Source organism: Echeneis naucrates, chromosome 22, assembly GCF_900963305.1.
Source record: "Echeneis naucrates chromosome 22, fEcheNa1.1, whole genome shotgun sequence".
Taxonomy (NCBI): domain Eukaryota; kingdom Metazoa; phylum Chordata; class Actinopteri; order Carangiformes; family Echeneidae; genus Echeneis; species Echeneis naucrates.
The window spans coordinates 9,320,021-9,332,607 of NC_042532.1; the positions used below are offsets into that span (position 1 = coordinate 9,320,021).

At 41.8% G+C, this 12,587-nt stretch overlaps 1 protein-coding gene across 1 annotated transcript in view; it reads right to left on the reverse strand.

Annotated features, from left to right (window-relative positions):
- LOC115035434 (formin) overlaps nucleotides 1-8,314 on the reverse strand; it is a 36,329-nt gene extending 28,015 nt beyond the window's left edge. The window contains exons 1-5 of the mRNA XM_029493231.1: nucleotides 6,221-8,314; nucleotides 5,957-6,077; nucleotides 4,353-4,414; nucleotides 2,315-3,030; nucleotides 321-462 (exon numbers count right to left, since the gene is read on the reverse strand). Of these exons, the coding sequence (XP_029349091.1) occupies nucleotides 321-462; nucleotides 2,315-3,030; nucleotides 4,353-4,414; nucleotides 5,957-6,077; nucleotides 6,221-7,753 (2,574 nt within the window). The 5' untranslated portion in view covers nucleotides 7,754-8,314. The remainder of the gene's footprint in view (nucleotides 1-320; nucleotides 463-2,314; nucleotides 3,031-4,352; nucleotides 4,415-5,956; nucleotides 6,078-6,220) is intronic.
- Between the last annotated feature and the right edge of the window lie 4,273 nt (nucleotides 8,315-12,587).

Sequence of the window (12,587 nt, forward strand, 5' to 3'; positions counted from 1 at the left end):
CATTTACAATCTTGCACACTTAGGACAGTTAATAAGCCCAATGCAATACCTGGAAACTGCAGGTATCAGCCTGGAGGAGGAACCTGATGAAAGGCAAAATCCATTTCTTTCTGGTTCATCTTTTCGTATTTCTTTTTATTGAATACAAAAGCAGCTATAAAGCCTTCTGCTAAAAAAGTCCAGATGAGAAAACATGCCTACAACACCCTCAGGTGGCTATACAAGATAACCTTGAACTGCAAACACACCAAGGAACAACTGAGAGAAAAAGGGAAATACAAGTCAAACTGAGGAGGAGTGAGTTAAGTCACTGAATTTACCTTCTTCGTTTTGGCTTTCTTCTCATAGGTGTCTGAAAGGGGTTTCTTCTTTGGCTGTGGAGTGGCCTTGGAGAAAAGATCCTCAAACTCATTGGTGTTGACAATGTTTGGCTCCTCCAGAGAACCCCACAGTGTGTTGTTGCTAGAAAATGAAGTGAAGATTTTAGTTGGTCATGTATTTTATTAGCCTTTACAAAAAATACATGCATCGAAGCTAAGGCTATATTTAGAGAAATTTGATCACAGTAAGGATGACAAGTTGGTGGCTTGCAAGGCAGGCTAGAAACACTGAAGTTACTTGAGCTAAACAAATTGTGTGCTCTATTTGAGGAAGATCATTTGATGTTTATTCAATCTTCCCACTGTTTGCCATTTTCCATTTCGCTGTCCGACAAACACTTGGCAGAAATGGCTGCAAAATCTCAACTTTAAAAAGCACTGTTTATGAGCTAGGTGATAAAAATAACAAAAGTTTAAGACAAGCTTGTTTCTGTAATAAAGGACCATTTCCAGCAAATGGACAAGTATAAGGGAGGCGTTGTTGTGTTTCAGAAGTTGCTGAGTAACATGGTAAAAACAAACAGAGACAGGAATAAGAACAAGAGGTGTCTAAAGTCAAGAGGATATTCAGGAACTTCTCTGTTCACTGAAACTCAACACATCTGTCTCTCACTTTCCTGTAAAACATGAACAGACATGGTTAACAGTTCACTAATGAATAAACTTAGCTAAAAACACATGATGACAACTGCTATACACACATTTATGTGACTTTGCTGATGCAATGCATTAATTTAATGATATTCAAGTCAACCTCTCCCAGTAAAAGCTGAGTTATAATGAAAAAGAGAACCTGGACACTCCACATGAACACAAACTCTGGCAGGCTTGTGATGGCTTAAATATCAAGAACAATCAACCACTCTGCCAGAAACTCAGTAAGGGTCAAATAAGTCCAACTTTTTCTGCATGTAGTTGGCCTCCTATTGTAGCAGAAAGAGTATTTATCTGGGGCAGCCAAGAGATTTTCAGTTGAGGATATAATGATACTGCCCTGAAATCCTGCTTTTATATCTTCTCCCTTCTGAGAGACAGGGGAAAATAAGTCCAGCAAACAGCCTCCATCTACGAACCTGACAGTGAAGGAAACTAGATTGGAAAAGAAAATTACCTCCAATCCCCAAGAGATCTTTCCATACAAGACAACTTTCTAATTGACTCAGGTTATGACGATAATTGAAAATTCCCCTTATTTTTATTTTGTGTTTAAATACAGCTACCCAAGAACTAATCCTGTGTGCTACCAACTGTACTTTATGTGTCAGCTTACATTTAAACACCTGGCATAATTTCAAAGCCTACTTCGCCCCTCCTCATAATTTAGAACCTCACACCATTAACAAAGATCACACAGCTGATCCCGCTATTGTTAAACATCTGACCCATTTAATGCCCCATAACTTGGCCCTTTACAGTTAAATTTATAGCTGACATGAAACTGCTGTCGTGAAGACAGTCAGTCAGTCCCCAAACAGTGGCCAGGACCAGAGAGAGTGAGTGCGAACCGCAACGCCAGCTTCCCCTATTAACCAAGCCATGGAAATACAAGGCCATAAAGCTGAAAGCCTGGCACTCAGAGGCAACAACCACAGCCACTGTAAATTGGCTGGATAATGATCTTACAATTACAGAGTGTCTTGAATCAGCTTTTAGTTGTCAGAGCAACCATACCTCAGATACCAGAACAAGCATGTTGAGGTCTGGAGTGAGACCCCATTAGACCTGGGTCAATGCAGCATTAGCCCAGGGATGGAAATGGTTTTGTTTTGCACCTTTGACTATAACTAGACTAAGGTAAGATAGTGGTGTCTTTAAGTCTGTATGATGGTCATATTGCTTGTGTTTCTTGTCAAGTTTGAATTTTGAAACAGTCTGTGGAAAACTATGAAAACAAGATCAAAATTTTCATCACTATTATACAGTGTTGTACGTACTTAGTGTCCTGTATCTGTATTCTGTTCCAGTACAGAGGTTTCATAGGACACGCTGGCTCAATTGCTGGCTTCCGTGGGGCCTTCTCCACTTTCTGGCCAAAACTGAACCCACCCATGGGGGGAGGAGGTGGAGGTCCAGAGGCTGGAGGTGGGGGAGGAGGAGGCGGACCAGCTCCAGGTAGGCCAGGTGGGGGTGGGGGTGGGGGTGGGGGCGGTGGTCCACCTCCGGGGAGAGGAGGTGGTGGAGGAGGTGGTGGCGGCACGCCAGCATTGCCTGGTAAAGGTGGAGGAGGGGGTGGTGGTGGTGGTGGTGGTCCTAACAGTCCTGGTGGGGGTGGAGGCGGAGGGGGAGGGGGCGGTGGAGGTGGTGGGGCCAGTCCAGGGGCCCCTGGGGCCGTTTCACCTTTTAGATTCAGACTGATAGAGTCCAAGTTGAGTTTTTTGGGCACATTCTGGTTGGGGCTTTGAAGGAGACCACCCCCATCACCCTCAGGGCTCTTGATGAAGGTCTCCCTGTCTGTCTGAATACCCACAGTGCGGTAAGTCTTGCTTGTGAGGTCATCTGCAGTGGACACAGCAACATTGCGGACTTCATTGCTCTTCTGACCTGTATTGTACGACTTGTCACTTTCCATCTTAGCGATGGTTCCCTTCAGTTCTGCTATTTTGGCCTCATGTTCACCTCGTAGTTGGAAGATCTGAATTGCAAAGGTGGACTGTAAGGAGGAAGAGAAAATACAATATCAGATACAATTGAAACCCAGGGCATCACAAACTTCCATTGTTTCCATCATAAAGTAAAAAAACGGTAAAACGGTGTTGATGATACAATAAGTTTAATTAAGATGGATTAACGTGTATAATTACTACTATTACTACTACTACTACTACTACTATTTTCTAAAGATAAAGATAAAATTGTTGAAAAAAACCAAAAACAAAAACACATTCACTTGTTTAAGCTATATTTTAAATGTGTTCCCATTAAAAATTTGCAGAATCTGATGTTAATATTATTACTATTATTGTGAAAATCTGGTAACTGCAGTTTTCAGTTGACATTTCCAACAATGAAAAACAATCCAACTAAAGCAAAGTATTGATTTGAGACAGAGAGGAAATAGTTTTGCAATAAATCTTACACATGTTGCTTATTAACTCATGTCAGTTTAGAAATAGTATTAGGCATGTTCCCACCCTTTCTTGTGGGCTGACTCAGCATTAGTGCTTTAAGGTTCAATGTCAAATTAAAGGCTTTAAGTAGACAGGCTGAAAAACCAATTCTGAGGTCAGACTTTTCAGGGAAACAGTCCATACAGCAATTTATCAGTGGTACAAATGATGTAACATGGCCAAAACTGCATTCTGATTTCTCATTTCCAAGGTTGAATAGTTAGTTTGCAGTTGAAAAACACCTGTGTTACAACCTTCTACTTTTGATGAATTGCACATCAACGCCTTTAAAAACAATCTGGAATGAGCCATTGTGTTGGAAAGGAAAGAGATGTCTGCCACAAATAAGTGTTGGGAACATTTGTGATTTTGCCTTTGTTTTGATTAACATCAGTTTCACATTTGGTACATTATCATATATATATCATTACAGTTTAATTCCATTGAGCTTTGTTTTAAATTTTTTTATTGGTTGGGTAACATTTTGGTGGATGACATCGAGAGTACTGCCAACTCGAAAACGTGTAACATCCTCAAAGCCTGTGGTACCACAAGTAAATGCTTAGCATTGTTTGCAAAGGCTGAGCCGCTACCGCCATCTTGTGTTGAGATATTTAACTGCTTTAACAAATAAATTGTTCACAAAGGCCTAATAAATGTAACTACATTTCATTATTATTATGGCCAGAAATGTTGTGCTTCACTTGCTCTCACAGGCCTCATATGTTTTTTTGTTTCTGTTTCATATCGTGCATCAGACTTCTCACTTCACTTTCTCTAACTAGTTTCTCATCATTGCTCTCATTTTCCTCCAGTGCACAATATGTTTGCAGGGAGTGTTTACTTGAGACATATGAGAACTTACATGCACCTTCTCCACCTCTTCCTTGCATTCTCTCTTCAGCTGCAAGAGGGCAGCCTGGTGCTCTGCAAGTAGGGAGAGCAGAAACATAGCATGGGAGCACAGACCTTCAGCAGTCACAGTACATATAAATAGACTGGCGGACAGTGACGAGTTGTATTGTCTAGAGGTACAAGCTGAATTATTGGAATGTTAAGTCACTATCAAGCTGTGACCGCTAAGACATTACAACAAGAGTGGTTGAATTCTACTGAAAGGGTGAGCCGTCAGGTTAAACCTCGACCAACCAGTTTTAAGTAGACTGCTGGCTGAGGAAAATACTAAGACATGGTTAAGACACAAGTCCAAAGAGGCATAATTATACAAGTGTAATACACAAAACAATGTCATCAACTCCATTAACACGCTCTGGAACTGTTATTAACAATTCATTATTCAGGATTAGCCTGTTATGTTTTTGAGATAATTATTGAATTTCTTTATTCCTACTTAAAATAAACAGTAAAATGAAGAAAGAATAAAGGAGATGATGCTGTCCACACCACAACTGAGAACCGAATGCTCCAACAACATGTAATGAGTAACATTATATTTAGGTAATGACTAATCCAGGTCAATGATCAGCATCAAGCCTTCAAAGTATCTTCAAACTATCATTAATTGACATCATTATTTGTGCAACTTAATTAGCAGTGTCCTGTCCAGCGTGTGTCCCGCCCTTGCCCAGTGTGAGCTGGGATTGGCTCCATTACCCCTCACGACCCGGGAACGGATAAGGGGTTAAAGATGAATGAATGAATTAGCAGTGTGACAAAGTCACATAAATGTGTGGTTATTTAAAAGCAAATGTTGTACATGAAAGGCATATACACACATATTGGTTTATCTATGGAGCTCATGGTCTGAACTTTTGCTCTGCTCCTCAACTTCTGCACACTATTGTTTTAGACAGGGGCAAAGCCGGATCCTAGAGTGCAAGTCACCAGAATAATCCGCACTTGGTACTCTTAATCCATTCACAGGAATGAATTTGCACCCCAGAGAACATCCTACAGCTGTTTGAGCTGCTATAACAACACAGTTTCATTGTCCCTGAAGTGCATTTCATTTTCAATAGGATCAGTCCATAAAGAGCCATCATTTCTTTAGACCCACGTGTGTGTGACATGACTTTAGCGTGTTGTTAGCGTGTTGTTGAAGAGTGTACTTGACTCCTTAAATGCCACTGGTGGCACACACACAGCCACATTACAGTAAAGGGACAGCCTCAGTGTAATCCTGTGGGGTTTTAGTGATGTCAGACACACAGGGGCTTGAGTAGCTCTGTATGATTTGTTCCGTAGGTTTAGAGTAACGCGCGGTTTCTCATGGGTTCGATAATGGTGTTTTCTGTTTTTGTTGCAGTTTTTTCGATTTAAGGCCCAAACAAACACAAATCACCTTATGACATCTATTCAAAAGCAAGGAGTAAACTATCTGCAGCCCACAAAGCCAAACAGTGTGGGGTGTGTCAGTGTAAGCTTGACAAATATGATCCCCTGTTGACATTCCTAGTCTTAGATATAAATACAGGCCAGTGTCTAAAACAGCAAGCTTAAGGTCTTTACCTGCCTCTGTGTATTTGAGCCCCACCTTCTCCTCCTCATCTTTCAGTTTTGGTGGAGGCCAAACAGCCTGCAGTCGCCCTGGAGTGCGCTCTTCACTGTCTGTGGGGGACGTGACTTCTGTCTGTAGGAAGAAAACAGACACAACAACATCAGCATGTCTGGGGTTAATGCAGTAACACTATTAAAAAGCTTTAGAGTGCCAGTTTAATTTATGCATTTTTAAAGGGGTTTTCCAAGCATATGTGATGAGGAGTCATTACATACATTTCCCTCTGGTGGCTTATTCTCTTCCTTCATAGGAGTTTTGGAGGTTCTCTCAAAAATGGACATCAGATTCTCCTTGTCATTCTTGAGTTTCATTTTCACTGCTGCCATATCCATTTCTTCCGTTTTTCCCTTTTTGACAGATTTGGGGCCACAGATGGTCGGTAATGTTTCTAAGGTTTTTTTTCTTTCAGGTGTAGATGTTGGAGTCACTGAACCTGGAGTACCCTCTCCTGAAACCTCCTCTCTATTCTCAGACTTGTTTTTGTTGCATTTGGAATCAGCATCCTGCCTGTGATCTGATTGTTTGTTCTCACTGCGGGTGTCTTTATTGAAAAGATGGCTGAGCTGTCCCATCACAAGGCTTTTAGTATCTACAGATCTTGGCTCAGCAGGCTTTTTAGCTGGAGAGGGCGTCATCAGCTCAGGAAAGTGCTTCACTTTGTTTACCTTTTTCTTCAGGCTAAGCAGAGCCAGTTCACCATCCTTCTCCCTCTGCTTGATCTCTGATACTGTCTCTCTTTCGTCACCTACTGCTCCTTTCTTCAGCACCCTTAACCCACTGAAGAGAGCTGGCATCTGGAAGGAAGGGGGTGAAAAGGGTGCTGTGCCTGTGCCAGGGGATGAGGTGGAGGAGGTAGAGGAGGGTTTAACAGATGATGCTTGAGGTGTCTTTATAGCCTGTGAGGCAGGATCAGCTGGTGTTTGATTCTCAATCAGGGACTTTTTCAATGTAGATTGTGGCGACGTTGGTGTCTTTATAATATCAACAGTGGCTGTTTTCTCCTCTGAACTAGAAGGTGATTGCACTGACATCTCAGAAGTCTCAGAATTGGTGGAAACAGATGCTTCACCCTTTTGTGTGCTACCTAAAACTTCTGTCTGCTTGGATTTAGAGGCTCTAGCAGTATTGCGCCCTGTAGCTTCTAAAGCAGGTTGTCCAGAAATAATGAAGGGAATAGGTTGGTTAGTGCTTTCCTTGTCAGTGTGGACATCTTCCTGTTTGGAAAATGAAGACAGGACTGTCCTAGAGTGACTCTTGTTCTTAAACCTTTCTGAATAAAGAATAGCCTCTACACGGGATACCTCTCTAAAGTTATGTGTTCTAAACACAGGGATTTTGTCCTCTGCCTCTGCAGCCTGTTGCTGTTTATCTCCTCTACCATGGTTCACTGTGCTGTTGACAGACTCCCCGGTCTTGGGAAGCTTCTCTGATGTGCCGGAGGGCCTGTGGGAAACTTCCTCGCCCTCATTTTCTGTGTCACTGTATGTTTCCACCTTGGTGACCTGGACCAGATCCAGTTCAATTGAGTCACCGGTCACCTCCTTATCTGTACTCTCTTTTAGTTTGCAGTCACTGTTTTTTGCTTGACCATCTTCAGGTAGAAGATCCTCCCCATCTGGCAGCTCCTTGAAAGACATCAACACAGCTGGCTCTAAGTCTGTGGAAGCAGCTGTATCCCGGGAGAACAAACTGCTGAAGACATTCATAAAGGAATCAGCAGGCTGCTTCCCCAGTTCCTTGCTATCCATTTTTGCTCAGAGTATTACACCAACTGACAGCAAGCAGAGGTCAAAGTGTCATAAAAGGTTCATGTCCCCACCTCCAGTTATAGGAGCAGCTCCTTTTCCCACCTCTACCGTTGGCTGGGAACAAAAGGCCTTTGTATGGACAAATTTTCCCAGCTACTCTTACCTTCTTTATAACAACACGACCCGCTAATCTTGTTTGGTTACACGCAAGCAGGTAACATATAGCAGACTTCCATTATATCACATAAAGACCACAGATGACTGTAAGTCCGCAGCCCAGTTCAATCTCCTCTGTGATTCCCATGACGCTGCAAGAGAAGTCAAGCTGCTCACTAACTGGAAGCATGTTGAGCTGTAATCTCCCTGGGAGATCAGGAGAACAGAGTTCACTTGTCTATCGCAAAAACATTTCCAAGCGTTCCAGCAAGCTGAGCGGTATATCCATAAAGTTGTGTGCTGTCCTTAACCCTATGTGGACTCCATGGCTGACCTTTTCCCCTACTGTGAGCTTGTCTTCTTTGGCATGTCTCATGTCTCACTGTATGCGAAAGCCCCTGTGTGCTGTTGTTGGGGGGGAAAAAAAAAAAAAAAACTCAGGTTGAAAAGAAAAAAGAAAAATGACTCACTGGTCCACCCAGTCTGAGGACACCTCCCCTTAGAGCCCTCCCTTTCTGGGAGGGAGACCTGCAGTACAGGTGTCTGATTACCTCTGCTCACTTCCGTAAAATGGCTGCTGAGGTACCGGCGTAAACACAGCGGGAGAGCTGCAGGCGTCTGGTACGGCAGCATTGCACCATGAAGCAGCGGGCTGCTGCAACACAGGTCTTAGGAACGGGAGATTAACAGCATGGCTACAGCCAGCTCTGGCTAACAGCCTCAGTGGCTAATGTCTGATTAGCAGCTCATGAGCTCAGACAGAACAGGACTGAGCATAGCTAGAATTTCTTATTTATTTTTATATTTTTTCTTTTTTTTTTTTAGAGTTTCATTCACTTACCTTGGGCATGAACGGCAACTTTCTCTACGTAGTGAGCTGTGACTGATTGAGTTAAACTGCAAGTCCTGCTTTCATGGTTTCTAAGGAGGTTTAAGCTAACAGCAGTCTCCAGCTAACTATAAACACCTCAATCTGTGGTTAAAAGAGGAGCACTAATGTTTGACTTTGTATGAGACAAAAACCAAAAATAGGTAGAAATCACTTCTATGGTGTTTAAATTATATTCTAAGCTCATCTAGGAATTACACACCTCCAACATTTGACTGATTTTGTGCATCAGTCAAGTGTGTTGGAGTCTTCAAGTCATAGTTGCCCCCGACAACCAAAGCTTGTTGAATGTTTACCCTCAGACTTTGAGCTGAAGACACAAAGGGCTCATTTATAACGCGATTTAGCTATTGTAGTTTAAAATCATGCTGCTTAAATGTTTTTGTCATGTTTTATGAGCCAAATTATATTAGAAAATTGGGAAGAAAAATGGCAGAAATTGGCATTATTTAAGAAATAGAACAAACAAATGAAGCCAGGAAAAATAGGCTTGTAGACTGAAATACTGTTGTTAATGTATTCCCAAACAGGTATTCTTTGTTACTAATAATAACAACAAAAGAAAAACAAAGCACCAATGCCTGTGCTGCCCAACAGTAGGCTTGATGATTTTTTAAATTATTATTTGAAATTATTTATTTTACATTCATCAGTGGAATACTGCAAATACAAAAGGGGTTTCTGTGGCTGAGGAATTAGGTTATGTAAGAGCAGTGGTATTTCATAGACACACCCACACACACACACTGAGAGAGTAAATCCCCCCAGAGTTTGTATTGGAACACGGCACTACTGATAGAAAGAGCTGTGAATTGCAATTTTAGTTTATTAAAAAGGGAAAACTGAAATATCACGCAAACAGTGTTGAGTATTCAGATTCTTTGCAAGATACTTGAAATTTAACTCAGATTCCTCTCATTTCGCTTCCATGCCTTGATTGTCCACGTAAAATAAATGTAATTGGATATGATTTCAAAAGGAAAACAAGATTTCACAAACGATGATGCATATAAGCACAAAAACCAAAGCATGAGGAAGAAGGAACAGCGGAGTTCAGAAAAAGGATAGTGTTGAGAGTAAGATCTGGGGAGTGCTACAAAAATCTGTTCCATCAAAGGTTTTCACAGTTGATTCCATAAGCCATATGGGACAAGTTTGACTCAACTGGGACCCTACCTAGAGAGCTGACTGCTTCTCCGTCAGGCAGGAATTAATTGTCAGAGAAGGTTTGCAAAAAAAAAAAAACAACAACCCAAACAACCCAAACAAACAAAAAACCACACGATGGACTCTCACACTATGATCAACAACTTGGGTCTGGCGAAACCCTAACCCGAGCCCAGGATTAAACTGTGGAGGCTTGGTTCTAAGCATCACATCCAGATGAAACCAGCAACCTCTCATCACTTTCCCAACACCATCCCAAGGCTAAAGAATATACATACTGTGTGAACACAGCGTACATGTTCTAGATCACGAAAACACCACAATAAAAACTATCAATCCAATCTATTGATTTGGTCTGCATTGTTCACCGTTGATGTACGGTGATAGTGACATGAAAATGGATGAAAGTGACAAAAAAGCTACAGTCCAGCCAAATAAGTAAAATCACTGTCACTTCCACAATTATGCAAAAGGCCTCCTCCCATACAGTGTGGCCTTTGCAACATTATCTGAACTAAAAATGCTTACAGACAGATTACCTATTACCTACTGTGTCTTGAACAGAGAAAGAAACTATTCTTGGTATTGCATAGTTACTCTACCCACCTTAAACCACACCCAGGTAATTTGCCAAAACTACCTGATTCAAATGAATGAATGCTTTTACTCGACAGTATGATGGAATCTGGACAGACGTGTAAAGACTCCCTGACGTGGAAAACTATTTTTAATCAGGTGTTTTATGAGTGCCGGTAGTTCTTTGGTTATACTAATCAATTATTAAAATAGGGTTACCCACTCATGGAAACAAAAAAATAATAATGCAACTGAATTCCCAAAACCAGGGTGTCTCTTTCCTTGTTGCCCATTAACAACAAGGAAATTCACCTCTTAAATTCCCATAGCCTAAATTGTGCTCAATAAACCATCAAAAAGTCCATTAAGAGAGGTTCCCAGTGCTTGCTATGAACAAGAAAGGTTTGCGTGGAATGATCTAACAGAGCTGTCAGTTTTGGCGTAGGACCCTGAATAGCAGATTAGAAACCATGACCCATTAATCCATCTCTAGGAATTCATGATCAGGTGATTAAATGCCTGAATGGAGACAAATCCCTTTGAGTCCCAAGAAGGGGGAAAATAAAGAGTGCTATGGTACACTTCTCTGAATGGTAAATGTACATTACAGCAAGTTTTAATCTTAAAGTATTTGTGCTGCTCATGCTTGAGTGCCCTTACCATGCACTCCAGTTTGGCATTGTAGGGTGTGTCCCCAATGATGTCATCCTCAGGTGGTGTGATCCGCAGGAAGTCCAGGTGATCAGGACGTGGAACCCGGGAAATGGGCTGTTGAGGATCATCACCATCCAGCATCCAAATGTCATCCTGACGCAAGAGGGAATCCTCTGTAGAAGCACACAAACCAACACATGAACCCAGGGTAATTAATGCTCTATGTTGTATAAGGAATCATATCAAAACACAACAGGTGCTATCGGTAGTGACCAGGCTTACTAGGTGCCACAAATTGTGGCATGTTATTTTTTCTGTTAGCATGGCTAACAAACATGGAAAAAGGAAGAAAAAGGTGTCAGACACTTTTAGCATCAACAGGGTGCAGGAGAGACTCCTGTTTAGTTGTGAGCTTGAGAGAACACAGCTATTTTTATCTGCACTTCGATGGCCCCCTTCCAATTGTCAACACAAACAGAAAGCCATACAGATCCAATATAGAAAAATGTCTGCAGAGCATTGGTCTTGAAATAAATACTACATCTAATATAGATTTAAACTCAAGACATTGGCTCAGCCCTTTTACTGCAGTGCAATAAATGTTTTGGTTGTTTGCATGAGCCTACGTGCTTAGTCTTCTAAAGGAACGAGCAGAAATGGAGAAGGATCTAGACTGGGAGAGACCGTCCTCTCCTGATGAGGGACACACACACACACATACACAAAAAAAGTACCAACACCATCTGTAAACTTCATCTATAAAATGACTACTGTAGTAAAAACATTTTAATGTCAATATGAACTGCCCCTTCTGTGCTGCATCTGCTGCATGATGCTAGGGAGTTTCAATTCACTCTAAGCCTTTTAAAGCACCTGGCATTTAATATTTACTGCTCACCGACACAGTGCAGGCACAGCCAGGGCCTGAACAAATCACATGATATGAACTACTGTGTTGTCATCACAGTAGCAGAAACACGGTTTCATCAACTCCTTCTCATGTGCACTGAAACATGATAGAGCACACATTGATGCATCCACCGGCTCAAGAGGCATATTCAGAGATACGGGCCAGGACAGTGAACTGTAAAAATAAGTGGATGGGTAAGTTGGATAAACTTTGAAGAGGAGAGAACAGCTCTTGAGGCTTAGTGACCTTAATATCCTCTATCAGTGAGACAACACCTTGACCTGTTTAACAGAACAATGAGCTGAAAACTAGGAAATGCACACCCCTTCCCGATGAGATGCTAAAGTATCCAATGCCACAAGTGTCCTTGAACAGGGTGTGTAACATTAGTGTATTGCAGCCCAGCAGCCACTTGTAAGTACTTGGAAGCCCTCTTGACTGGATCCCCAGAGTCAGAGTGTCTGCCAAATGCTTTTGAATTT